This window comes from Pleurodeles waltl, chromosome 4_1 (assembly GCF_031143425.1).
Source record: "Pleurodeles waltl isolate 20211129_DDA chromosome 4_1, aPleWal1.hap1.20221129, whole genome shotgun sequence".
NCBI lineage: Eukaryota > Metazoa > Chordata > Amphibia > Caudata > Salamandridae > Pleurodeles > Pleurodeles waltl.
In genome coordinates, this window is record NC_090442.1 from 772,061,739 (window position 1) to 772,089,150 (window position 27,412).

At 45.5% G+C, this 27,412-nt stretch overlaps 1 protein-coding gene across 11 annotated transcripts in view; it reads right to left on the reverse strand.

Annotated features, from left to right (window-relative positions):
• SBF1 (SET binding factor 1) overlaps positions 1-27,412 on the reverse strand; it is a 1,129,538-nt gene that overhangs the window by 498,973 nt on the left and 603,153 nt on the right. For all 11 annotated transcript variants that reach the window (XM_069229431.1, XM_069229429.1, XM_069229425.1 and 8 more), the window contains exons 20-22: positions 7,862-8,034; positions 7,165-7,238; positions 2,461-2,656 (exon numbers count right to left, since the gene is read on the reverse strand). In XM_069229431.1, coding sequence (XP_069085532.1) covers positions 2,461-2,656; positions 7,165-7,238; positions 7,862-8,034 — 443 coding nt within the window. The remainder of the gene's footprint in view (positions 1-2,460; positions 2,657-7,164; positions 7,239-7,861; positions 8,035-27,412) is intronic.

The following is a 27,412-nucleotide window of genomic DNA, read 5'->3' on the forward strand; positions in this document are numbered from 1 at the left end:
CCAACACCAGATGGCGGACTGTGCACAGCATGTGTATCTGCAGCTACACATGCCATCGAACATATATATATATATATATTTTTTTAAATAAACAACTTCAGGCAAAATCTAAAAAGACCACCTTGGGATTGCTAGAGCAGGCACCTATACATTAGTAAGGGAACTCCTGGACACTTTGCAAGATATATCTAATTTTGATATATCATATATAGAGCTGGCTTCCAACATTGGTGGTGCAGCGGTGTGGTACAAGACTTTGACATTTGCTGTACCACTCGGTTATTAAGTGAGTGCATGAAGGAATCCAAAATTGTCTTTAGTTAGGAAACATTTATTCAATCTTTCGATTTTTCTAAAATGTTTAAAATAAGCTGTAGGGCATTGTGCTAATTCCCCCAGTCCGAACTGTTTAGAATTTAAAATACTTTAGCTAAGTTAGGCCTTTTTGGTAGTTCACTTAAAACATGTTTTATACGTTTCTAATAAGGTCCCAAGCTCGTTAAAACCATGACTGTGTAAGCAGTTTTATCTCAGGAGCTCAACCTGGGCCACTGCAAAAACCTTAAGGTTACCCAACGTAAGACCCTCTGCCAAGCATGAAAATTTGCCATGGGCCCTGAGCCCACAAAACCCCATCTGCAGCAGCTACTTGCAGAAAATGATAGAGCAGTGGTAAGCAAAGTAGGCCCACCTGAGAGTGAGGAGGGGGAAGTGGAAGACAATGATGAATCCCTCCACTCCCCCCACTGACATTATCACCACTGGAGCCACTTCTGACAGTACCCCAGTAACTGGAGACAGTGACGATGCTAAACTCCAGTGGTAAGCCAAGAGGGCAGGTTGTGTGCCATGTTTGGTTTCATTTTAGTTCTGCACCAAGACACATAGCCTGCGTTATTCAAGATCAATGCCTCAAGTAACAATGCTGCCACTAAGGGCTTCAGCTGGCGTGTTCACCAAAGGCTGACTCAACATCAACACCATAACAAGGACACCACAGCAGATATGCCAGAACTTGAGCTTCAATACATTCTTTGAAGATGGCGACCCGATCACCCTTGTCGAAAAGGTTGTGCACAAAGTGAATGCATTCTTAATCACATCACCATCAACAAGGTCAAGGATGGCAGTGATTCCTTTGCTGACGTTGTCAATACCTTAGCTGTAAATACATTCTATTTGCTCCATGTCGACTTCATACTCATCAACACCTGTGTCACCAAAACTTCTATCAAAATCACCCAAGTCGATACAGAGATTCTTGTATATTCAACGACAATGAAGACACTTCAGCTCGTTCCAGAACAGAGCTCCTCAAAACGAACTTTTCCTCTATGCCTGTATTTACTGCCAGATCCAGTTCCACTTCCTGCTCGTCCTCCAACACCTGCACTTGTTCTTGTGCTCATGTTAGAGTGAGATTACATGTGAGATCTTGGGAAGCCAGCCTCTTGCTACCAAGCCAATCAAAGAAGCACCAGTCTTCATCCTTGCATTATCCTCTAGTACATAGTCTAGCTGGTTATATCTCAGAGTATGGGAGAGAGTAGGAGGCTGGATGGGCCTTGTCATACTGATAGTGCAAGAGAGTACTACACAATCTAGATTTTACCCAATGGTTCAATAGAGTGTTTGGGGCAGCAAACGCTACAGCTCCTTAATCCATGAGCTTGTGGAAACACAAGTTGTCAGGAACAGGAGGAAAAATGGATGTGCGATCCTGTATGTTTACCCTAAACAGTTACTAGTAACAGTTGTGCAGGGCCAATGATAGAGATGTCCATATTGGAGAGGGAGAATTCCAGGACAACCACTATCAAAGGGTATGCCACTACTGACTTTGAAGCCCCTAGAGCCACTTTTTAATTCATCTTCCCGATGATGAATACATCATCCCCTAAGAGATAGGATCTTATTATTATCCATGAACTGCAAACAGTTCTAGGACACTGTGTTCAGATGGGAACACAATGGCCCAAGTATGCACCATATTATCACTTTCCAGATGATTATGGTTCAAGTATGTATCAGCTGCTACAAATGAATGAGGCATATTGCTTAAATCCAAAGTATTAACACCATGAACTTCCCAAGCTAAAGATAGAGTAAAAAGCAGTAACAATAATCAAGAGAAAAAAAACGGGTCACTGCACAGTGTAAGAAGTTACAGAGTGTGAGAGAATCAGGTTCTTTACCTCAGTTATGGGAAGAAATAAAATACAACTAGTTAGTGTTCACTCACCCAAAGGCAGGTAGCGCAGACACACAGAACTCAAAACAGAATGGGCTGGGGCTGACAGCTAATTAAGCATTTTCCAGTATGGACAATGGAAAAGAAATATTGGCCACACAAGGAGAACACAAAAGCAAAAATGATACTTAAAAGTTGCAACTTCACAGCTCTGAGGTGGTGGAAACACCACCTACACCTGACAGGAGAATGATAAAGCAAACCTTTACCTAAAGGATCAGTGGATGTTCCCTTGAAGATGCAGCGATAAGATGTGAGGAAAATAGCTCCTTCAGCTGGCAGCAGGGGAGGACCTCCAATAATTCCTCCTGATGCCTCTTCCCGTCCATCTGGTATGAGGTAAACACGAAGTCCTTCCATCACATACTCTTCTCCTATTAGCAGCATGGGTCGGAGCAGCTTGGGCTGGAAAGAAAGAAAAGGATCAAGGCACAGAAGAGTATCGAGGAATGAAGGAAAACATGCGATATAGTAAAGAGGCAATTCATCTCTAAATGCTCTTTCTAGTACCACTGCTTAACAGGCATCATAAGAGCAAACACACTTAAAGGAGACCTCTTTACTGACTGCAAACAGCAAGAATTTCCAACTTTCAGGGTGATCATTTGTAGGCCTGCATTCAGGCCAGAAAAACAGATTGAATGCTGCATTTGTAACCACTGTAAAATGATGACGATGCTGTAGAAAGCTGGCCTGGTGTGTGGCGAGTACCTATGGTATTATGACCTTGTACCAAGTTCAGGTATCCCATTATTAGTGAAGTTCAGGTAGTGTCTAGAAACCAGGCTCTAGAGGTAGCTGTGGATGAGCAGCCAAGGATTATCTAGGGGGCATGCAAAGCTCATGCAATACCACTGTAGTCACACAGCACTCACACACATGAAAGAACCACAGTGTTAAAAAAAAGAAGGTACCTTATTTTAGTGACACAAATACTAAAATACTAGATAGGCAACTCTCCAATAAGAGGTAAGTGAACACACTATTGTTTGTACAGTATCAATCAGAAAAACAATAGGCTATACTGAAGGCCTAGGGGGAGACCAAACCATATACTTAGAAAGTGGAATGCGAAGGTCAGGTCCCTACCCACGGAAGTGAATCGGTAGAGGGGAGCTGGAGGTACTAGAAAACCCCAAAGGTAAGTACTAGGGTGCCCCCCAGCGACTAGGAGGAAAGAGGGAAGTTACTGATTCTACCCAAACCAACCCAAAGAACTTCAGAGAAGGATATTGCAAGATCCAGACAAGACTGCAAGAAACTAAAAGTGGATCCTGGAAGAGGAAGGACCGGAAAAGAAGGGGGATTAAGTCCAGTTCATGTGGGAGTGTCCCGTGGTAGCAGGAGCCACTACCCACCTGCCTGTGGATGCAGGAGTTGGTTGGCGGTGAGACGAAGACGGTCAGCAATGCGGCACTGGAGCAGATGAAACATTCCTGGGTGAAGCAGTCAACGTCCCACGCCGGATGAAGGACTGCAGTCAGTCTGTGGTGTGGAAAAACCACCAACAAGCCTTGACAAAGGCAAATGTCGTAGTTGGTGGAAAAGTGGAGCTGCTGGGGACCAGCAAGGTCCAGACGGACTCAACCCACTGGAGAATCCCAGGCGGCCCTCAGAAGTGCAGAGAGTCCAGAGAAGACGAGGCAGTCCCCACAAAAGACCCACAGGTAAGGAGCACAGGGAATCGTAGGGAGGCCCACGCAGCATACCTGAGGAGAGGTCCCACATTGCAGGATAAGCACTCAGCGGGCTGTGCGTCGCAGGGAAGAGGGCTGGGTCTATTCAGAGCCTGAGGATCCATGGGAGGAGATGCCAACAAGCCTTGGTAGCTGCAAGAGATGCAGTGCCCATGGGTACTGGCCTGCTTGGAAAGGCAAGGACCTACTGTCATTAAAGTTGGAAAGCTGGCAGAGAGGACCTAATGGACCACTCCAGACCACCACCCGTGATGCAGGATCCACGCAGCTCAGGATGAGAGGAGACCCACGCAGCCGGTCGTCGTTGCAGTTGGTACCTGCAGATGCAGGGAAGGGACTCCTTCACTCCAAGGGAGACTTCTCCTTGCTTCTTGTGGAGACTGATGACTTGCCGCTCTCAGAGGATGTGCAGCCGGGGAAATGTTGGAGTCAAGTTTCAGCTCCAGTGGCCAGAAGTCGAAGTAAACGTTGCTGAGGATTCCTGCTGGAGTCTTGCACGTCGAATCTGAGGACCCACCCAAGTGGGAGACACTAAATAGCCCTGGAAGGGACGTCACCTGCCTGATCTGGACACTCAGATGTTCCCAGAGGTCTCTGCCCATCTTGGATTCAAGATAGCAGAATCAAGAGGCCATCTGGAGGAGCTCTAGGCACCACCCCTGAGGTGCTGACGGACAGGAGAGTGGTCAATCTCCTTTCCATTGCCCAGTTTCCCACCAGAGCAGGGACTGGAGGTCCCTGAACTGGTGCAGACTGGTTTATGCAAGGAGGGCACCAATTGTGCCGTTCAAAGCATACCAGTGGCTTGGGGAGGCTACCCCTCCCAAGCCATGTAACACATTTTTCCAAAGGGAGAGGGTGTTGCCTCCCTCTTCCAGAGGAAATCCTTTGTTCCATCTTCCTGGGCTCGAGCTGTTCAAGCAGCAGGAGGGCAGAAACCTGTCTGTGGGGTGGCAGCAGCTTGGGCTGCCCGGAAAACCCAAGAAAGCTGGAAGGAGCAATGCTGGGGGTCCTCTAAGGAGCCCCCAGCGTGCATGGAATCATACAACCAATACTGGCAACAGTATTGGGGTATGATTCCGACATGTTTGATACCAAACTTGCCCAGGTTCGGAGTTACCATTATGTAGCTGGACATAGGTCGTGACCTATGTCCAGTACATGCATAAAATGGTGTCCCCGCACTCACGAAGTCCAGGAAAATGGAGCTGGTGTTTGTGGGGGCACCTTTGCTCATGCAGGGGTGCCCTCACACACAGGTACCTGCATCCTGCCTTCAGGGCTAGGAGGTCCTACCATAGGGGTGACTTATAGTGACGTGGTGCAGTGACCTGAAGTGAAAGGGTGCATGCAACTTTTCACACATGCTGCAATGGCAGGCCTGCCAATACATTATACATGGCCTCCATGAGTGGCATAATACATGCTGCAGCCATGGTGAACCCCTGGTGCCCCAATGCCCTGGGTATCTGGATACCATATACTAGGGACTTATAAGGGGGCACCAGTATGCCAAATGTGGGGTGTTTGTGGTCCAAGCAACCAAGTTTCAAGGGAGAGAGCTCAGTCACTGGGGTCCTAATTAGCAGGATCCCAGTGCACACAGTCAAAACATACTGGAAACAGGCACAAAATGGGAGTAACCATGCCAAAAAGAGGGTACTTTCCTACAGAAGTACTTATTTAAGTTAAAGAAGTAGGAGAAATAGAATTTATTTTTATAAGATGTCAAGATGCCACAGGGATTGTCAAGGGCACTGGGAGATGAATTCGTAGTAGGTTTCCAACATTATTCATTGCTCATAAATCTTAAATTACATGTAGAATTTTAAATGCACATCCAGGATCCATATAGAACAATATTACTTGAAAATTGTCTCTGTAAATGGAAAACTCATTCTGTGGATTATAGATGGGACTAATGCTCAACTATGAAACTAGTTTCTGTGCACGGAATCAAGTCATATGGGTTATATGGCGTATACCAAGTGTGGTAAATATTCCACACTCTTCTGCACAACTTGAAGTTGCTGTCTAAATATTTACTTACGGTTCTTTTTCACTTTTTTATTGTTAAGGACTAAAATACAATACATATCTGTAGGATACCTTCTTTCTAAATCATTTGGTGAAATTTTCATTATACCTTTTTCCCTCATGATTGTCTACCTCATGACTGACAGAACTTATTTAAGAACTTTAGAGGATTTGTTTTTGCCTCTTTGTCAGTTTTCTAGTTTCCAGTTACAATGCCCTGTTGGTCTACATTCCCTCGCTATTCCTGGATAGTTTTAAATGCTTGCTGTATACTAATATGTAATGGGTACAGCAGTTGGTCTTAACCTTTTAGCTGCTGTGGGTCCACACTGAATCAATACTGGAAATAATACTGAAACAAGTATGCACCAAACAATTACAGAACTTACTTAATATTTTGTTTAAATCACAAATAATATAAACAAAAATCTGAAGTTAGTTTTAATGGAAAGGTTGGGGCTTTTCAACATTTCATACTAAAAGATTTAGTGAAATGCAAGTCTCAAGCATATTGCTGTTTTTTTGGTTTTAATGCATGCTCTCTTTTATTGGTGAATGCCTGCCCATCATTTGAGGCTAACCATCACACGTGTGTACTAAACTCTGTTTGCTGTACTTCTGTTGCTCCTACAAGTCAAGCTAAGGATACCAACTTAATCTTTAGCCTCCAATTTCTAATTTCTTAATATTTACCAAAGTTATAAAATTAAACTTTTTGCATTTTGCTTCTTTATGTATACTTTAAAATCTGCTAAAACTATTTGATTTGCTTAACAGTCACAGACACCGAGTAGGCGCTGTGGACCCTCAGGGTTCCATGGACCACAAGTTAAGAACCACTAGTCTAGAACTGAATGAAGCAAGCCAAACAATTCAGACAGATCCTTAACACTAGTGACAAATATTATCCAGCCTCACCACACCGAACTGGTAATACAATTAATTCTGCCTAATAAAACATAGAGAATGAACCTTGCAAAGCAAAACACACTAAGAAAGTTATCACACAGTAAGAAAATCGTTAGTCACATAAATAAAGAATTGCACACTCATCTACAGAACCTCAACACAGATCCAAAATAATGCAAAACAAAGGGATCAGAACCAGGCGAAAAGAAAGGAGAGAGATGAATTAAGAGCCAGAGATCACACAGAGCTAGACTGATGCTAGAGTGGTACCTTTTGGATGGGAGGGAGCCTTTTGCTTTCTCTATGCACAGCATCAAGCGTCTCTATGTGCATCTGGACGATATCTGAAATAATAAAATATTAGTCAAAGGTCGGTAAGGGAAAGAAGTGAGAGATAAGAAAAGACAAACCAGCTTAAAAAAAGGAAACCACACCAAACAATCAGCTGTCGTGCTGGCCCACCTAGTAGACTTTTTTTTTTAATGGAGACACAAGCAGAGCAGTCCAAATGCAAATGTGAAAGAAACTCTATGGTACATATCGAGGTCACATGGGGGATTTTGACTGTCCAAACCTTCAGCTACTCATTAGATTCCCACTGAACTGTTCATAAAGATGACCTGTAATATAATACAAAGTCCCTATAAGGAGAAAAAAACCAAATTCTCAGAGACCTCTTCAAACAGGTGATTAGAAACTAGGACATGAACATAGGTGATATGCATAATAACACTTCTAATCTACCTTTAGGCTATTTGAAATCATGATGACGAGACCCTAAATTGATTTGGAATCGTGTAACAAATACACATGGGCTGACCCTCTTAAGCCCGCCTGAACCTCCTAACCAAGATTAGGAAAAAATGCCTCTTTTGGTTCTTAAGTAATATCTGTGGCTTTAATATACATCTTTATACAGCATTATGGAAACTCATTAGCCCACTGTGGACTTATTTGGGTTCCTTACCTGGAATCATGATATGAAGTCCCTTTAAGTGTTCATTGGTGACACCACTTTCCGTGCACACTTTATCTACAAAACGATTGATGATTCGCACCACGGTATTAGCAACATCAGAGTTCTCTGCATCCTCAAAACCACTCTCTGTGTCATAGCTGTCAGCAACACTGCCAGCGATACTACATGAAAAAAAGAGGTACAGAGTGAAAGATAACAAAACTGAGGGTATTGCGGACCAGCAAAGAAGCTACAGCTTTGAAAAACACTACCACCTACCAGTTATGCAAATTGGAAAAAGAACCAAGTTTTAAAATAAAATATTCAGGATGATGGACTTACTGCTTACAGTAATATGGACTACATTGTTAGCTCCAACCATACACAGGGATAAACATGGAATAAGTAACAAAAAGAATAGGCATTGACAGAGCTAAGAGGCCTTGCGTTGTTTATTGACTTTCAAAAAGCTTTCTGCTGTGTATAATCATAAAACAACAAGCATTTGCAAGGAAATGGGTCTCGCGTTTGCTCGAGTTAGAGCTATTAGAATTGTAAATTCCTAACTGGACTTTTCTTGCCACAAATTGAAAATGAAAAGTCAAACAGTTGACATACGTGAGCGGATTCAAAGCCCTAGGGCTGCCATAGGCATGGGCGCGAAGGAGAGACACAAGAGGAAAGAGAAGTTCGCTCACAGTCAAACATATCAGCAAAAGTGCAATTATCCATTTAACTTTGTCGATGGCCAAGATGGTAACAAAACTTCCCCCCAAGGAAGGACAAACATAAAGCATTTGCCAATGATAACAAAGGTTTTTTGAAAGGCAAGCCCACTAACATATGATAGCGGTGAGCGTGCGTTGGGCGTGGTTAAAAGCACACAGATTGATTACAAAACGTCAGCGTGCTTGACCTAAATAGCAACTGAATATGCATTTATTTGCGCACATGCATGAATAAGTATGCACATTTAGGCATCACCATGCATGCACATAAGCTTACAGAATAACGTGGGCACTATTTTTAGGCCGAGCCTACCAGACGATGCAATCTCCGTGGATGCGAAAAACCTATTGAGTGCTTAAAGTCTGCCCGCTGCTTACATTGGCAGGCTTTGTCACTCATTTGCTTGCTTCTTATTCAATGGCGTGCCTTGTCCATCTTGTGTTTATCCCCCCCCCACCCCCCCTTTTGAAGCTTAGCCTTTTTTAGTCATGTCCTTCCACTGTTCTCTTTTAGAGAACTACCTTTTCCTATTAGGTTAAGCCCTCCATGACAGTGCATATATTTTCCAGCTCTCTCCCTCCAGAGGTTACAGTTAGCCTGGACAGTCATGTGGTTACGGTGCACTCCCCATCCCATTAGTAAGGTATTTGTGGTAATGGTCCAAATAGTGTGACCAGCAACAGGTTTTTGGTGTTCCACCACCGGACTGTGAGTTGAATCATAGGGTCTTATTGACACTAGACCTGTTCTCAGGTCCCGCTCTTTATTAGCCAGCCTTTCAAGCATGGGAGGGTGTAAATGGTGTATTTTCTACATGTGCAGTCCCACTTCTAGGCACTGGTAAACACTCCAGGGGCTGTGGTGACCCCCAAAAGGAGGGAACTTTGAACTGGTGGTGCTGGCCACTTACCACAAAGTACAGGTAGTGGTGAAGAGCAAAATGTAAGGGGATGTGGAAGGTGGTTTTCTTGAGGTTGTGGGTCACCATGTGGTCTCCTGTGTAAAGCAAAAGCATGAAAATCAGCAGGGTTGTCATTTTGAACTGCTCCACGGGCTGTAATGATTCAACAACATAAAATCCAGGTACCATCCTGATGTGGGATAAGAAGGTACAGGAATTACAATGCATGGCACCATTTGTTTTGATGAACTAGCCTGATGGCACCTTTATTGTAAGAAGGGTCTGTACTTCCTCTAACTACAGCTGTAGATGGCCTCGACTCTCGGGGTGCTGTCGAGGTGGTATGTTTTGTATGGAACTCCAAGCAGGACAATGGAAAGGACCCACCTGTCTGAGGTTATTTACACCTCTGTGGAAGGAATGACTGGATTTCTCCTCCTCCCTGACTGGAGTGCATGATTAGAGAGAATGGATTGCAAGTCAATGTTTTGAGGTGGAGGCACCCTTGCCGGAGTAGCCTCTCCCCTTGCCTCGTCTGTTGCCACGGTAGCTACCCAGACGGTAGGACTTGAAGGTATGGACCTTCTAAAAGGATTCTACTGATTGAGTCACCTCTGCACTGTTGATGGTACAGTGTTGGCTCCCTCTTTAGCATGCTGTTTTTGAAAACCCGTACTGGGAGACTGTGTATGGAGGGTAGCCCAAGTTTTCATGGTGTTGGTATCTTTTTTTTTCAATCTTCTCTCACATTTTGTCTACCTGACGCACCAAGACATTTTCCCCATCGAAATGGACCTTGATATGGTGTTGTCAATCCTCAGGGAGAAAGCCCGGCACCCTAACTAATGCATGATTGCAGAGAATAATACTGGTATTGACCTCCATTAAGGCTCTATCCCTTTGACTAGAGTGCACTCAAAGTTGGCATTAGCTAAGAGCTGCCTAAGTAAACAAGGTTTCGGCATCTTTTGTAGTATGACTCTGAAAGGTGTTTTATCAGAGTTTCCATTTCTTCCCAGTGGTAATTTCCATCGGATTGAAACCCCCACTGCAGTGCTTCCCAGATGAGTTTATCTTCTTAATCACCTTGTCAGGAGGTTGTGCGTCCCCAGTAGCCTGGACTGCAGCTCTTTTCCTGGCTGTATTGACGAGAGTCCAGTGGAACATGGTCTCTGATATATGGTGGCTTGCTAGGAGGAGACTTATGTTTTTTTCTAGAACCTTTGAGGTACCATACCTAACGGTTGAAGCTTCTTAAAAGTTTTCAGCTGCAAACCTTGTCATGCCTTGAAGAAGTGATAAATACTGCATCCCCCATTCAGGATTTGACAGTGTTAACAACAGAAAACCCTCCTCAACTACATGTAAGCTCTGCCTCATGATGTTCATCTGCCCTGTTATTATCACATGTTGTGCAATGGTGTCATCGGGCGGTGAGGTTTCCACAGAATAAGACTTTAGGTTAATGTCTTCCTGTGGACCGAAGTGGTAGCCATCCCCATTTTCCAGTACTGCAGGCTTGAAGTAGAGGTCTTTAAAGATAGGCAAATTATGAGTATGAGTGGAAAGAGTGAACAGACCATTGAGGAGAGGATGGTCTGTGTGGTATCTAAGCTGTGTACTGAGTGTATATGGTGCTGGTAGATGAGCGAGTGAAGGGTGTAATGGGGGCAGTTACCAGTTCCCCGCTTTTCTTCAGTATGGGAAAGCTACACAGCTCCTCAAATATGTCCTTTTTAAAGCCTAACCTCTATTTCTGCAAGTGGCTGTGGTGTGGCTCCTTAGCAGGAAGGTAGGCATGCAAGGATTTGTCTGGTAGAATGATGTTTTTATATTTTGCACTGCCTGATAGCAGGCATTTCTGGTATCTCAGCTGCCTCACTCGAATCTTATCTCAACACAAAGACATTTTCAGTGCTGGTGTGTGTCTCTAGTTAGAAATGGCAATTTGTAGTGGGTTTCAACTCAGAGGGATGCTGATCTGCCCCCTCAAGGTAGACTGTGTATTGGCTGGACTCAAGGCGTGGTGGCCACTCCTTGAGGGCTTTTCTGTGACTGAAGGGGGCTCTCAGTGCCAACCAGGTTCAGAGGCGGAACCAAAGTTCAGTGCCTTTTGTGGCCAGTCTCAGGAATTTATGCCTTACTCCCTAAGGGGTGGAACTCAACCTTTTACTGAGATGGATTTCAAGGCTGATACTCTGTTATGGGCAGTGCTTAATTTGTGAGAAAATTAGTACTGGGGCCCTTGTCAGGAGGCCACTGCAACTTGCACCACGCCATGCCCCTGCTAGCACTGCCAAAGAGAGTACTATCACAACTGCTAAGAATCACACTCCTCCAAGTGTGGCAATTCAGACTATTCCAGGCCCACAAAGATATAAAAATGGATTTGGGTCAGATATTACTCGTTTTAAGTTATATTGAAATACCGTATGTGCCAGTATTGACAACTGAGTACCAGTGTTGAGTACCGTAACACACCTGCTCAAATTAAGCATTGGTTATGGGTTGAGGAATACTGGACTGTAGGCACGGTTTAAGTCCTGGGTCTTTAAAGTGCCTGTGGAGTTAGTCTCTTCCTTGGCATTAAAACCCTCTAATGTCTAAGTCCTATGGCTTTCTACCTGCTCGGCTGGTAGAATGCCAAATGTGCCCTCCCCTTTGTGGTAGGCCCCCTAAAGATTCACAGGGCCAAAGACTGTACGTCGGAGGGATCTCAATGCTACATCTTATGGAGATCCAGCAGTGCTCTCAGTGATAGTGAGTCATATTTTTGTTTTTGAACAGCACGCAAGCAGAGATGGTTAACTCCTCATGCGATGAAAACCGACAGAATTTGCAAACCCGATGGTTATCCGACCATAGGTAGTTACTTGGGCAAAACTGAATGTAGGAATCTGACCCCTTGTGTGTGGTACCTCCCAACATTTTTCCTGATATCTGATGCTAACTTGATTGAGTGTGTGCTGAGATCATGCTAACCAGGTCCCAGCACCTGTGTTCTTTCCATACAACTGTGCCATTGTTCCACAATTGGCACACCTCTGGCACACAGCTAAGTCCCTTGTAAAAGGTACCAGTGGTACCAAGGGCCCTGAAACCACGGAAGGTCCCTAAGGGCTGCAGCATATATTGTGCCACCCTAAGAGGCGCCTCACCAAGCACATATACACTACAAATGCAGCTTGTGTGTTTGTTGGTGGGGATAAAGTGATAAAGTCGACATGGCACCCCTCTCAGGGTCCCATGCCCACAAACCAATGCCTGTGGCATAGGTGAGTCACCCCTCTAACAGGCCTTACAGCCCTAAGGCTCTATACCACAGGTGAGGGCATAGCTGCATGAGCAATACGCCCCAACAGTGTCTAAGTCCATTCTGAGACATTGTAAGTGCAGTGTGGCCATAATAAGTTCATGGGCTGGGAGTTTGTCATCACAAACTCCACACCTCCATGATGGCTACGCTGAAGTATGGGAAGTTTGGTATCAAACTTCTCAGCACAATAAACCCACATTGATGTCAGTGTTGGATTTATTACAAAATGCACATGGAGGGAATCTTATAGATGCCCCCTGTATTTTACCCAGCACTCAAGTGTAGAGCTGACTGGGCTGTGCCACCCTGCCAATAGCAGACGAGTTTCTGACCCCATGGGGCGAGAGCCTTTGTGCTCTTTGAGGACAGCAACAAGGCCTGCTGTGAGTGGAGGTCCTTCACACCTTCCCCTTGCAGGAACCGTAACACTTGGCAGTGAGCCTCAAAGGCTCAGGCTTCCTGTCAGAATGCCCCAGAGCACTCCAGCTAGTGCCACTTTGGGCAGCAAGTCCGGTGGGAAACTTAGGAAAAACAAGGAGGGGTGACCACTTCAGCTGAGACCACCCCTGAGGTGTCCTAGGCTGAAGTGACCCCCTCCCTGCAAAATCCTCCATCTTGGTTTGGAGGGCAGGGACCAATAGGGTTGGGTCTGTCTCCCCCACCCTAAAGAAAGTGGACACAGATAGGGTGTAACCACCCTCAGGGACAGTAGCCAATTACTACTGCCCTCTGAACCCTGTAACGCCCCTAAATCGAGGATTTAAGGGCTCCCCTGAACCCAATTTGTCAGTTTCCTGGCAACCTCACAAGAAGAAAAAAGTAAGGAGGACTGCTAACCTGAAATCCCAGCAGAGAAGACAGAAGACGAAAACTGACATACACATTACTTACCTTCGGTAACGAAATATCTGGAAGAGACATATTCTATTTCCAGATTCCTTACCTTAGAATTTTCCCCAAGGCGTCAGACTGGATCTGGAGATATTTTTCTTTGAGCAATACCCATACGTGTCGGTAGGTGGCGTCAGTCAACTCCACTGGCGTCGTTGGTGTCGTAATCACCGCCTCAGGGCAGTGACGTCAGTTTCTTTAAACAACTTTCCCTGCAAAAGCGTAGAGCCGCTAAAAACACAGATTGATGTGCCAAAGCTAAGGACCTGAAAGGGGGGGATCCCTGTCCCTAGAAATCAGTTTGCAAGCGGGGAGGATGGGTTGGTCAATAAGGAATCTGCAACTAGAACATGTCTCTACCAGATATTTTGTTACCGAAGGTAAGTAACTTGTACATCTGATAGAGACTTCTAGTTGCAGATTCCTTACCTTTGAATAGATACCCAAGCAATGTCATCCTCGGAGGAGGGCTGTGAACCAAGATCATACTAAATGTTCTGCAGGACCGAACAACCAAAGTAGCCGTCCCGACGGACCTGACTGTCCAGGCAGTAATGTTTAGCAAATGTGTGCAGAGATGCCCATGTAGCTGCCTGGCAGATATCCAGGACAGGAACTCCACGTGCTAACGTAATGGAAGCAGCAGTTGCTCTGGTGGAAAGAGCGGGCAAGCTCTGAGGGGATTGCTTTTTTGCCAAAGCGTAGCACATCTTGATGCAAAGAAGTACCCAAAAGAGAGATGGTAGGTTCTTGCACTGCCTTCCATTTCTTCGCACCCACATATCCAACAAAGAGTTGATCGTCCACCCGTGAGAGAAATTGATTGACAATAGGAGACTTAAAGAGTGAGGGCTGATCAGGTAACCTAAGAAAGGCCGATATTGCCGATAAATACCCTTTTAAGGGTGCCCAAAGCAGAACACTGCTAGGCTAAAGAAAGAATGAACAAAAGAACCTCAGAAAGAGGAGAAGAGAAGGAATCAACAGATGTGTTGGTACACCATGCCACAAATCTATGCCAACGACAGGCGTATACTGTTTTGGTGGAGGAATGCCTTAGATGCCAAGATAAAATCGCAGACTTCGGGTGTAAGGTCAAAAGCCGCGAACTGCCGTCGCTCAATCGTCACGCATGAAGGCGGAGATTGGACAGGTTCAGGTGGAGAACCGGCCCCTGTTGCTGCGACAGACAATCCGCCTGAAGAGGCAGTCTGAGTGGAGGATCGGTGGCCATGCTCAATAGCTCTGGATACCTTACTCTCCGTGCCCATTCTGGAGCCACCAAGAGAACCTGGGCCCGGTCGCTCCTGATCTTCGTGAGAACTCTGGGCAGAAGTGGTATATGCGGAAAGAAGGCTGGAGTTCCACTCAAGACAAAAAGAGTCTCCAAAAAAAGCACCGCCTTGGAAACTCCAACGCGCAAAACAGCTGACAATGCACGTTCTCTGCCGAGGCAAACAGATCCAACCAAGGCTCTCCCCACTGCTGAAAGAGACTTTGCACCACCTCCGGATGGAGACGCCATTCGTGATTGGCTGTGCATCGACGGCTGAGTTTGCCTGCTCTGACGTTCGGAGAGCCCGCCAGATGTTGAACCACCAGGGTAATGTCGTGATGTTCCAGCTATGTCCAGAGGCGTAGTGCCTCCTGACAAAGGGTCCAGGACTCTACACAGCCCTGTTTGCTGCAGTACCACATGGCTGTAGTGTTGTCCGTGAACTCTTGCACTACTTTCCCATTGAGAGGGGGAAGAAATGCTTTTAACGCAAGCCTGATCGCCCCGAGCTCCAGAAGACTGATATGGAGCCCAGACTCCACTGGAGACTAGAGGCCACTGATCTCCGCCTCTCCCATGTGGCTGCCCCATCCCAGAAGTGATGTATTTTTCACTATGGATAGATCTGGCTGGGGAAGGGAGAGGGATCTGCCGTGGACCTAATGCGGATTCTAAAGTCACCATTGCAGGTCTTCCGCAGTCCCATTCGAGATCTGGACCATGTCGGAGCGATTTCCCTGATGCTGTGCCCACTGGAACTTCAAGTCCCACTGCAGAGCCCGCATATGCCATCTGGCATGTGTCACTAGCAGGATGCAGGAGGCCATGAGGCCCAGCAGCCTCAGAGTAAGAAGCTGGCTCTGTATATCCTATATCAAAATGAGATATAGTGTGTACAGAGTCCAGGAGTTCCCCAGAGGCTTGACAGAGGCAAAAATAGATAATATTAATGCTCTATTTGTGGTAATGTGGTCGAGCAGTTAGGCGTATCAGAGGGTAGTGTTAAGCATTTGTTGTACACACACAAGCAATAGAAGAGACACACACTCAATGACTTAAGTCCAGACCTATAGGATTTTATATATAAAAATAGATTGTGTTAATTTATTTCTAGAACCACAAGATTCAGTTTGCAGGTAAGTACATAAAATGAAAGGTACTTGGCATAGATATAATCAGGACTTTGAATGGAATCAACAATTTATACAGTTTTCTTTAAAATGGCAAAAAGCTTTTTTGAAAGTGGACACAGTGCAAATTTCCAGTTCCTGGGGGGAGAAAAGATTGCAGTTTTGCAGGTAAGTATTCAACTTACAGTGCCTATCTCCAGGTTTAAGGTAGTCCGTCGTTGGGGGTTCAAGTTAACCCCAAACACCCACCACCCGCAACACAGGGCCAGTCGGGTGCCGAGGTCAAAGAGGAACCAAATTAACGTGGGCTCCAATGGAGACGGGGTACTCGGAATCCGGTCAGCCAGCAGGTAAGTACCCACGACTCGGAGGGCAGACCAGGGGGACCACAGAGCACTGGAGGGGCACCAAGTAAGCACCAAACACCCACCCTCAGCGGCACTAGGGCAGCCGGGTTCAGGGCGCAAACAGGAAACCGGGTTTTCAATGCAACTCTATAAGGGACTCCAGGGGTCACTCTGAGGCTGCAGACGAGGTCCAGGGGGTTTTCTCGGTCAAACCACCAGCTGGACAGGGAAGCGGGCTGCCTGCTGGTCGATGTTTCACCGGGGTCAGGTTCTATAAAGGCTTGGGGGCTGCGGGTGCAGTGTGTCCTTCAGGCGTCAGATATCTTCGTCCGGAGCTTGCTGTCAGGGGGGTCCTCTGGATTCCCTCTACAGAAATCGTCGTGGAGGTTTGGAGTGGTCAACCCAGGGTGGGCTCTTGCTCCCAAACGCCTGGGACCCTTTCTTGCTGGGTAGACCAATTAGACACGGGCTGAGGGCGTTGGGTGCACAGGGGTCAGGACTCAAGCATCTGGAGTGAGGTCAGTCTCCTTAGCTGTAGGTTTCTTCAGACAGAGTCGCTGTCCTCAGGAGTTCTTTGTCCTTTTGGGTGCAGGGCAGTCCTCTGCAGTTGGCAGAGGACGCTATGCCCGCTGGATGCCTCACTCGTCTTTTTGCAGGTTCTTTCAAGCAGAAGACAGGCCGGTAGGGCTGGGGCCAAAGCAGTTGTCTTTCTTCTTCTATGCTGGGGGTTTCAGCTTAGCAGTCCTTTTTCTTGTACGTTCCCAGGAATCTTGTGAGCTGTGTTCAGGGAGGCCCTTAAATCCTAGATTTAGGGGCATGTTAGGGGTCAGAGGGCAGAAAACAATGGCTACTGCCCCTGAGGGTGGCTACACTCTCCTTATGCCCACTCCCTTTGGGGAGGGGGGCACATTCCTATCCCTATTGGTCCCTGTCCTCCAAACCAAGATGGAGGATTCTGCAGGGAGGGGGTCACCTCAGCTCTGGACACCTTAGGGGTGGTCCTGGCTGGGGTGGTCACTTCTCCCTGCTTTCCCTAAGTTTCCCGCCAGACTTGCTGCCAAAAGAGGGACTTTGTGCAGGGAGGCGGGCATCTCCATTAGCTGGAGTGCCCTGGGGCACTGTAATCAGAGTCTTGAGCCTTTGAGGCTAGCCGCCAGATGTTACAGTTCCTGCAGGGGGGAGTATGAAGCACCTCCACCCAGGACAGGCTTTGTTTCTGACCAGAAAGTGCACAAAGGCACTCACTCCATGTGGTCAGAAACTTGTCTGAAAGTGGCAGACTGGCACAAACCGGTCAGTCCTACACTAGCAGTTGGGCTAACATACAGGGGGAATCTCTAAGATGCCCTCTGTGTGAATTGTTCAATAAGGCCCACACTGGCATCAGTGTGGGTTTGTTGTGCTGAAAAGTTTGATACCAAACTTCCCAGGATTCAGTGAAGCCATTATGGTGCTGTGGAGTACGCAATGACAAACTCCCAGAGCATATACTCAATATGGCTATACTGCATTTACAATGTCTAGGAATGAACGTAGACACTGTAGGGGCATATTGCTCATGCAGCTATGCTCTCACCTGTAGTATAGTGCACCCTGCCTTAGGGCTGTGACTTACCAATGCCACAGGTAGTGGTTTATGGGCATGACACCCTGAGAGGGGTGCCATGTTGACTGTGTCTTTTTCTCCTCCCCAGCACACAAGCTGCAAGGCAGTGTGCATGTGCTGAATGAGGGGTCCCCTAGGATGGCATAATACATGCTGCAGCCTTTAGAGACCTTCCCTGGCCACAGGGCCCTTGGTACCATAGGTACCCGTTAAAAGGGACTAAACCATGTGCCAGGGCTGTGCCAATTGTGGAAAAAAAGGTACAGTTTTAGGGAAAGAACACTGGTTCTGGGGCCTGGTTGGCAGGATCCCAGCACACTTTCAATCAAAGTTGGCATCAACACTAGGCAAAAAGTGGAGGGGTAACCATGCCAACAGTGGCACTTTCCTACAAATGGTGAGCCCCTTGTGACTCAAGAAGCAGGTAATGTCTATTTTGCTTCTTTTTACCAGACCCTCTACACTAGTAGGTTATCTTTGGATGCTCCTCCTCCGGGACATCATTGTCCCATGCCTGAATCCATTAGAAGCTAATGCCCTGGGTGAGGAGATCATCCAAATGGAGGTCCTGGGGGCAATTAAAGGAATGGCTTGCGGCAAAGTCCTAGGTTCGGATGGCCTGCCGGTCGGGTTTTACAGCACATATGCAACCGAGTTGACTTCGCAATTGGTGAAGTTATACAATGAGGCACAAACAGGAGGTTGCTTGCCTCCAACTAGTACAGAGGCATTTGATTGTTAAACCAGCTATTGAGGTAGGGGTATATCGCCACCTATCCATGCTCAATGCCGATTATAAAATTTTGAGCAGGATTTTGGCGACCTGACTCCTCCCCTTTGTGAAGGAGCTGATCCATCACGACTAGACGGGCTTTATTCCCAAACACAACACTGCCTTTAACGTAACACGCTTCATGGCTATCCTAGAAGATGACTCGTATGATAGAAATAAAGCTGCTGTACTGACAGTTGATATTGCGAAGGCGTTTGACAGCCTTGAATGGGAATACTTATATGATGTCATGGGTCTCATGGGAATAGGCCCAGACTTTATAGTCTGGATGTGTCTCCTCTATACTAGCCCCATGGCACGAGTGTGGACTGGCCTATACATCTCTGGGAGTTTTGCAGTGGAGAGGGGCAAGCAGCAGGGGTGCCTGCTGTCCCCCTTACTATTAGCCATTGCTGTGGAACCTCTGGCGGCGTTGGCTTGATCGGGGATCCATTACAAGGGCATTTGGGCAGGGGATACTATGCAGCGTATAGCTCTGTACACTAATGACCTTCTTATGTTCCTGCGGGATACAGAGGAGGACCTGCATGGAGCCAGATCCCTACTGGAACGTTCTGCAGAGGAGTCCGGGCTGAGGGTAAATTGGTCCAATACTAAACCTTTCCCAATTGGTGGAGACATGGCCCCACGGGACCCCCCCCCCCTTGGGACTTGGAACTGGAACCTCATTATCTACCATACTTGGGTGTAAAAATGTATCACTCTACAAATGATGTTTGACAGGAACTATGGGATGGCTCTCCAGAACTTGAAGTCGACCATCCTTTTATCAGTGGCGGAACAGGTTGCCCTACTCAAGATAGTGGACCTGCCCAGTTTGTTGTATCTCTTCGGGACCCTTCCATTATAGGTGCATCAGCCCTTCTTTGCAGAATTATACACAATCAGTAAGGCATTTATATGGGGGACTGGGCGAAGGGTCGCACTTTCCACGCTTTCATGTCTGGTGTCTCCAGGTGGTTTAGCAGTCCCATATTTTGAGTCATATTACGTGTCAGCCCAGCTGCAATGACTGGCTAGATGGCTGCTGAGCAGACGCAACCAGGAGAGGCCAATAGATGTGTTCACTCCCACTCAAAACATGTTACTAAGACTGGTACTGTGGGCAAATAATTCTGCTAGATTACCCTTGAACGCCCACAGAACTGTGCATCAATGCTGGGTGAAATGGATGAGAAAGTCAGGCATTAGAATGCCCTATTCTTCAGAGTTACCCCTTATCATTCTCCCGCTGCTGAAGAGTGAGAATACGTGGGAAGGGTTGACAGCCTGGGCCGCTGCAGGTATCACCAAGTTAGGGGATTTGTTCCGGGACGGCACTCTGGCCCCCTCTGAGAAATTTAGGGAGAAGCTTGATTTCCCAGGAGGTCATTTACTGCTCCATGGAGTGGCCTTGATGACCAGCTGGCACTGGACAACGGGGGACGCTGAACCCTGATCCCATCTTTGCTTCTCTTATGTCCTACGGCGGCGGGGACATTCAAGGCAATTACCTGCCTTTATCGCTATCCGCAAATTGAGACGGTTCGGCCTCTTGACGGGCTGTGGACCAAATGGAAGGGAACTTAAGCATTCCGATTCCTGAAAGAGCATGTGACCTCAAGGTTTCCAGAAATAGAAGATTTAAACTTATTAGCTTCTATATATTACACAGGTCATATTTCTCTCCAAAAAGGATCAACAGACACTTTAGCCTGCCTCAGATGTAGGACGGTGGAAGCATTCTTTTTATATATGTTATGGACATTCCCAGTTCAGACCCTATACTGGGCTGAGGTCACTGGACTTGTCGGCGGTCATGGAGAAACAGGTTCCCACCACACCAGCCCGTTGCCTTGAGTATGAGGTATTGGTTACCTCATACTCCCAAAAACAAGGTGACTAGTAAGTTTTAAGTCCTAGGGTTAATACTTACTAAGAGAGAGAAAACTAGAAAATGGAAAGCTCCCAGGGGGCCTGGCTTACACTCCTGGAGGCGAGAGCTGGAGAGGTAGGAGGAATGTGAGGAGGCTGTATTACATAGAGAGGCGCTCAGGGGGATAGGCCGAATGGAGACAGTCTTGGGAGCTGTTAATTGCCTGCCTGAAGGACCCAGACTCATAAGTGGGGAGTTGCAGTCCTGCAGCTCACCCATTAAATCTGCCGACTACTGCTCCTGTTACTCTACCGATTCGGAGGGAGGGTTAGGGAAGGGTAATGCAGCAGTCCATGCACTTGACTCCTGGAGTGGGTTGAGCATTAAACATTGCTAATTACTGACAAATGTGACTTTCCTTGTTTTCTTCTCAACAATTGAAGATCACTCTTTGGCACTGTACTATGTTGTGGTTGGTTTTTGAAACTTTTAATAAAATTTGTTTACAAAAAAAGAGTAGTAGTCAAGCACTTGGGCAACAAGTTTAGATATCCAAATTGCTAGATTGAGTGATTGTAGACTGAGATGGTAAGTTAGACCTTCCTCCATTGGCAACAGGTTTGGGCAAATTCTGAGTTTGCAGTGTTCCATATAGTCATTTCAAGCACCTGGGAGTACCATCACTGTCTACCCCACTTTAGTGCAACTGAGCTCAAAGACATGGGTGTTTACCACATTTTTGTACCCCTGAGGATCAATGGAAAAAGAGAAAAGCATATTCAAATACCTCTAACCACTTCATCCACAAAGCATTTCCTTGAAATTGTGGTGTGGAAGCGTGGATATGAACAACGGTCATTTTTTATTTTGGACTGAGGCAAACAGATGTATGTGTGGTGTGACACACCTTTATGAAACATGAGTTGAGAATGCTGGAATTGAGTTCCCACTTGTTTGCTCTGGTTACATCTTCTGAGAGGTTCTGTGTTCTTTGAAGGTGATCTGCCAGGATATGGATGTGGCATTAAGGAGCCAAATGTCACATCCACAGAGTCCATTGTTACACGCTTTATAAGTAGGGAGTGTGTACCTCTTAGTACAAGGTTGTCATGTTGCTTAGGCATAATAGAATATTTGTTCTCCACAAGTGTGTTGGGGATGTCTTTAGCACTAGAAATACTGCTTTTAATTCCAAGAAATGATGGGAAGATTCTTAGTACTATGAAGAGGGGCAAATGTACTCCCCATCTCTGAAGGGAGGTGCCCAACGTAAGTTGTGAAGCTCCAAAGCCTTGTCCTATTGTGAGAGTGTATATGTTACACCACAGCAGTTTGTGTGTGATTTAAGGAGAAAAACAACACTTGATACTCCCAATCCCCAGGTGCCTGCATGCACTCCTAAAACTCCTGCAACAGACTCATCTGCAGCCATGAATTAGGAACTAATTCTTTGCAAGAAGGTATCATTCCCACCATCATCACCATTCTCACAGTCAAGAGATCATGACATGTGGAAAAATTGAAACAGTCTCTGAAAAGCTTATTTACAACCCTTGGAAAGGATTGAGGAAACTGAAGATTCACTGTTGTGCCCAGATAATAGTGGGTCTGCAGGTGCTGGATATTTTGACACTGGTGGTGAACCTTAGCGGGGGAAGTAGTGACACTGTGTGAAGAACCAACGTTGCTAAGTTGTGTTTCTCTTTATCTGCCAATTGTCTAGATAAGGGTAAACATGAACTTGGCAGCAGAGGTGTGCTACTGGAGCAAATTTTATGCTGAAAGGTATAATTGAATTGATAACGCTTTGCAACTGCTGTACTTCTGATGAGCTGGAAGCATCAGGACATGAAAGTAGGCGCCCTTGGGGTAAAGTGTGTCCATTAAATTGCATTCTTACAGAAACTCCCATTATGGTCTGCAGTACACTCATCTTGAACTTAGTGGTTTGCAGAAAGGTATTAAGGACAAGCAATTCCAATATGGATCACAGTGTGTCTTTTTTGGTATTAGACGGTACAAGGATAGACTTCCTGATCCATCAAATTTACCATCTCTTCTTTTATTGCTACTGTGCTTAACAGTGAACAAATGCCTTCCAAAAGTAATGGTATACAGTCTTTCATGATGTTGTGCTTTTGCGGATATATATTTGGGGTTAGATGTGTGAACTTGGAGTAACCATGTTGCACCATTAAAAACATTCATCTGCTGTCCTCTAGTTCTGATGGCAAGCCCTGAGCTGATCCTCTATGACAGTGGTTCTCAACCTTTTGACTTCGGTGCATCCCCGCTTTTTCATTACTGGAAACCGGGGTCCCCCACTGAATCATCATAGGACTCTTGGGACCCCCTGCCGAGTCATTACTGAAAGCTGGCGACCTAATCTGTTAATATTATTTCATTTTCTAAGCAGCCGCGGACACCCTGAGGAGGCTTTGTGGTCCCCAGACCACAGGTTGAGAACCACTGCTCTACGGGTATCTTGGGATCGAGGGATAATAAGTGTCACTGAATGGAGCTGAAGCCCTTCTTGAAATAAAGTCTCAGTTACTCATTACTGCATCCTAGAAACGCACCTCTTAAAAGGATTGGTTTTAGCTTTGCGGGGGTTTGTTGCTGTTGTCCTTATTGTTGAAAGGGCTGAGCACCTTAATAAGGCTGTCTAGTGCAAAGGGGTATTCACTATGTTCAGTGATGTTCGAACAGCTGCAGTTACTGAAGGTCACACAGAGACTTGATAGTAAAGGTGTCCTTAAGCTTTCCAATGGCCTCATCAATATGTGGGTCAAGTACATGGGATTCATCAAACAGCAAATCCAACAGGTATCGTTGTACTACAAGGATGAAGCCCAACAAAAATAGAAAGGCTTGGTGGCATGAATTTAAATAAAACAACAATATCATACCCCTCCCAAGCATGTTTTAGAGTCTTGGCTGAAAAGAACGAAAGTGAATTTAAATGTCTAAGAATTTTTGTATTATCTTAAACTGCATTACTCTCTTTTTTTTCCCATGAAATACATGTAGTTGATTTTCAAGAACATTTTTGAAGTATATAGATGAAAAGGACAATACACATTTAAAATCAAGATACTCTGTGGTTGTAGAAAATAAAATCAGTTGAGGGGAGACATTGCACTAAAGTGCTTTAGATGTGAAGAAAAAATATGGTGAAACTCCCATCCATAAACATTTCTGACACAAAGAGGGGGACGTGAAGGAATGGGGTAGGGGCAAGGACCTATGCCGAAAATCACAAGGACTTCCTTATGTATTCCTCTGATCAGCTGCATGCATTGTGTTTTATTACCCCTCTGGATTGTAGAGACAGATTCCATCCCATGGATACATCTAAGGTATGTGGGTGTTGCAATTTTAAGTGATGATGCACGATTATCCCATTCTTACCTGTAGTCAGCTTGCGCTCCGCAGACAAGATAAACTATGATTTTTCAGCCTTAACTGTCATTCTTTAGTTAAACAGAAGCTGAACACGCTCAATTTCATTCTGGATTATAAATCCAGTGCCCTGTTTTCGATGGAAACTCTGCTGAGTACTGTACTCCTGATATTTCATTTGCTATTCCTGAAGGGCTTAGTATTGCAAAACGCAATCGGCAAGAGAGAAAAAGGCATTGCCATTATTTTCAAAACCGTATGTAAATGTAATAAAAAATTACTTAGTTGCTGACTGTAAAGGAATTATCTACTCTGTGTCTTTCCAACACTTCGCTTTCTCTAGCTTATTGTTTTATTACCCCTCACCCCCACCCCCGAAACCAGGTGGTGTACTTTGTTACCAGAAGTACTCTATCCTTTTGAGCTTAAATATGCAAACTTTAACACTGCGTGTGATCTGAACCTCCACTTTGAACACAATAATTGTACAGCAGCTTTCAATCCTACTAAATTTCTGAAAGCCCTTCAATTAATCCAACTTGTGCATGCTTACTAAACTTCTGGAACCTCATCAATTAATCCAGCTTGTGCATGCATCCACACACACAGCAGGACACACACAATCCAATATTTTCTAATCTGATCACACTAAATGTAGATCACTTACTACCTTTGGTCTGGACAGATCATTATGCTGTTCCTGTGACCATTCAAACCATTCCGTCGGCCCAGGCGAACCGTGCCCCTGCAAACCACCTTTAAACAATGGTCCAAAAATAATACAAATGGCCTCTTGTAATTTGCTTTAGTCTCTTAGACCTTCACTGGAATTGTCAGTGAATTACCTGGAAAGAGAGGTTCATTTTTGGATAAACTCTGCCCTGCATAAACTTCTAACAGTGTCTTAGCTTCTAGGGCATCCACGGGAACCTTGGTTCAATCAACAGCTGATAGCGCATAGAAGTTGCGAAAACTTGAGCACGCCTGGTGTAAGTGTTATGACCTTGGCGCCAAGGCTGAATAAAAAGCTGCTATTAAAGATTACCAGTGTGTCTAGCTTTTTATGAAGAGAAAAAAGAAAGCTCTCATAAGTCTGCAAAAAAAAAAACTTTTTCAATTGTAATATCTCTTCTGGAACCCTGAAGAAAGGCCCCCCTAGCCCATCTTTCTCGGAAGAGAAGAGCAACAAGCTAGCAGATTTCTTCTTCAATAAAATTGTGGATATTTAAATCACTTTTTCTGGAAACCCCTCTAATGCTATATTAACAATCGAAAATCTCAGCATGGATACCACTATTATCATCTTTTCAGCTACTGATGTAGCTATACTTTCAGAAACTCCTCATCTCAATCAAATCAGGGTCATCATTTGACCATGTGCCTTCCTGCATACTTAAAATGGGAAGCCCTGTTTTATTTCCCGTTTTGTCTCATCATCTCAATTTTGCAATCCCTTCTGCCACTGCTTCTCAGACATGGAAAATGCAATTTTCATATATCTGCCTACAAAAACCTACGTTCGATACAGTAAAGCTCGATAACTTTTATCCAATTTCACTCCTGCCACTGCAGGCTAAAATTTTGGAGAAACATCTTAACCGACAATTGCCAAAACTTTGTGAATTAAGTACTTTCCTCCATCCCTCCCAGTCAGGTTTCCACCTGCCATAGCAATAAGTCAGTGCTCCTTGAGGTCACAGAAGAACATCGACTGGCTGTGCTCATTCCTTTGCATTTGAGTGCTGTTCACACTGGACCACATCCAGTGCTTCTCAGGAGGCTGGGGGAATGTGGGATTTGTGGTAAACCTCTTCAATGGTACACTTCTTTTCTGGATAAGGGTAACATGAACTTCTTGGTATCAATCTTTTCAGGCAACACAAACTATATGTTTCCACTTTATGACCTGTAGCGTTTGCCATAGCTAAAGGCTCCTCACTGAGCCCGACTATCTTTAATGTCTACGTCATCCCCGTAACGGATATTGTTGAAGCATTTCGCCTCTCAATATTGTCTTATACAGATGATACTCAGATTATCATCTCCTTCCTCCCCCAGACTCAGGCAATTATCCATGCATCTTAAACCCTGCTTAGCACGTGCACTGCTTATTGCCACAGATATTACATCACTCATGACATCTTCAATGACATCATTGATCACTGTAACACTTGCAGTAAAGTTATTGATGTATATTAGGGCAAGGACGTTTTTAGGGATTAGGGTGGGTAGGGGTATGTGGGTGGCAAGGGTAGTTTTAGGATCGGAGGGGTTATTTGGTTGGCAAGCGTTTTGTGGGGTTTACGGTGGGCAAGGGTATTTGGGTGGCAGCTGTATTTTTAGGGTTTAGCGTGGGTGAATACGTTACTAATCTTCGGTAACAAATTATCTGGTAGAGACATATTCTAGTTGCAGATTCCTTACCTTAGACTTTTCCTCAGTCTGGATCCAGAGATTTCTTTTTTCAAGCAGTACCCCTGCACGTCATCAGGTGGCATTGGTCGACTCCGTGTCCGTAGTTGATGTCGTGGTCGCTAGATATGATGTTGCGGGTCGTATATAGGTACCACCCCAGCATGCTGACATCAGTTTCTTTTCACGACGTTCACGTCACAAACGTGCAGCCATGAAGAACAGGGACCGTGGTGCGCCAGCTTCAAGGCCTAGAATGTGAAGTCCCTGTCCCTAGAAATCAGTTTCTGGATGGTCTGGATGGATTGGTCTGTAAGGAATCTGAAACTAGAATATGCCTCTACAAAATAATTTGTTACAGAAGGTAAGTAACTTGGTCATCTGATAGAGACTTTTAGTTGCAGATCCCTTACCTTAGAATAGATACCAAGCAATACCATCCCTGGAGGAGGGTCTGCGAACAAGATCATACTAGGAAGTCAAGTAGGACCGCACGGGCAAAGTATCCATCCCTCTGGTTCTGACTGTCCAGGCAGTAGTGTTTGGTAAACATGTGCAAGGACGCCCATGTTGCTGTCTGGCAGATGTCCAGGACTAGAACTCCACATGCTAAAGTAGTGGTTGTACAGTAGTTGTTGCTCTGGTAGAATGAGCACGCAAACCCTCTGGGGGTTGCTTTTTAGGCAATCAGTATCACATTTTAATGCAGAGAATAACCTCTCTAGAGATGGTTCTCTTCTGCACTGACAGACCTTTCTTCACACCCAAGTACCCCACAAAGAGTTGATCATCCACCCAGAATCCTTTGGTATGATCAAGACTGAACTCCAATGCTTTTTTGGGACCAGGCAGTGGAGTCTTTCTTCATCCTTAGAAGAATGTGTGGGTGCACAAAAAGGAGG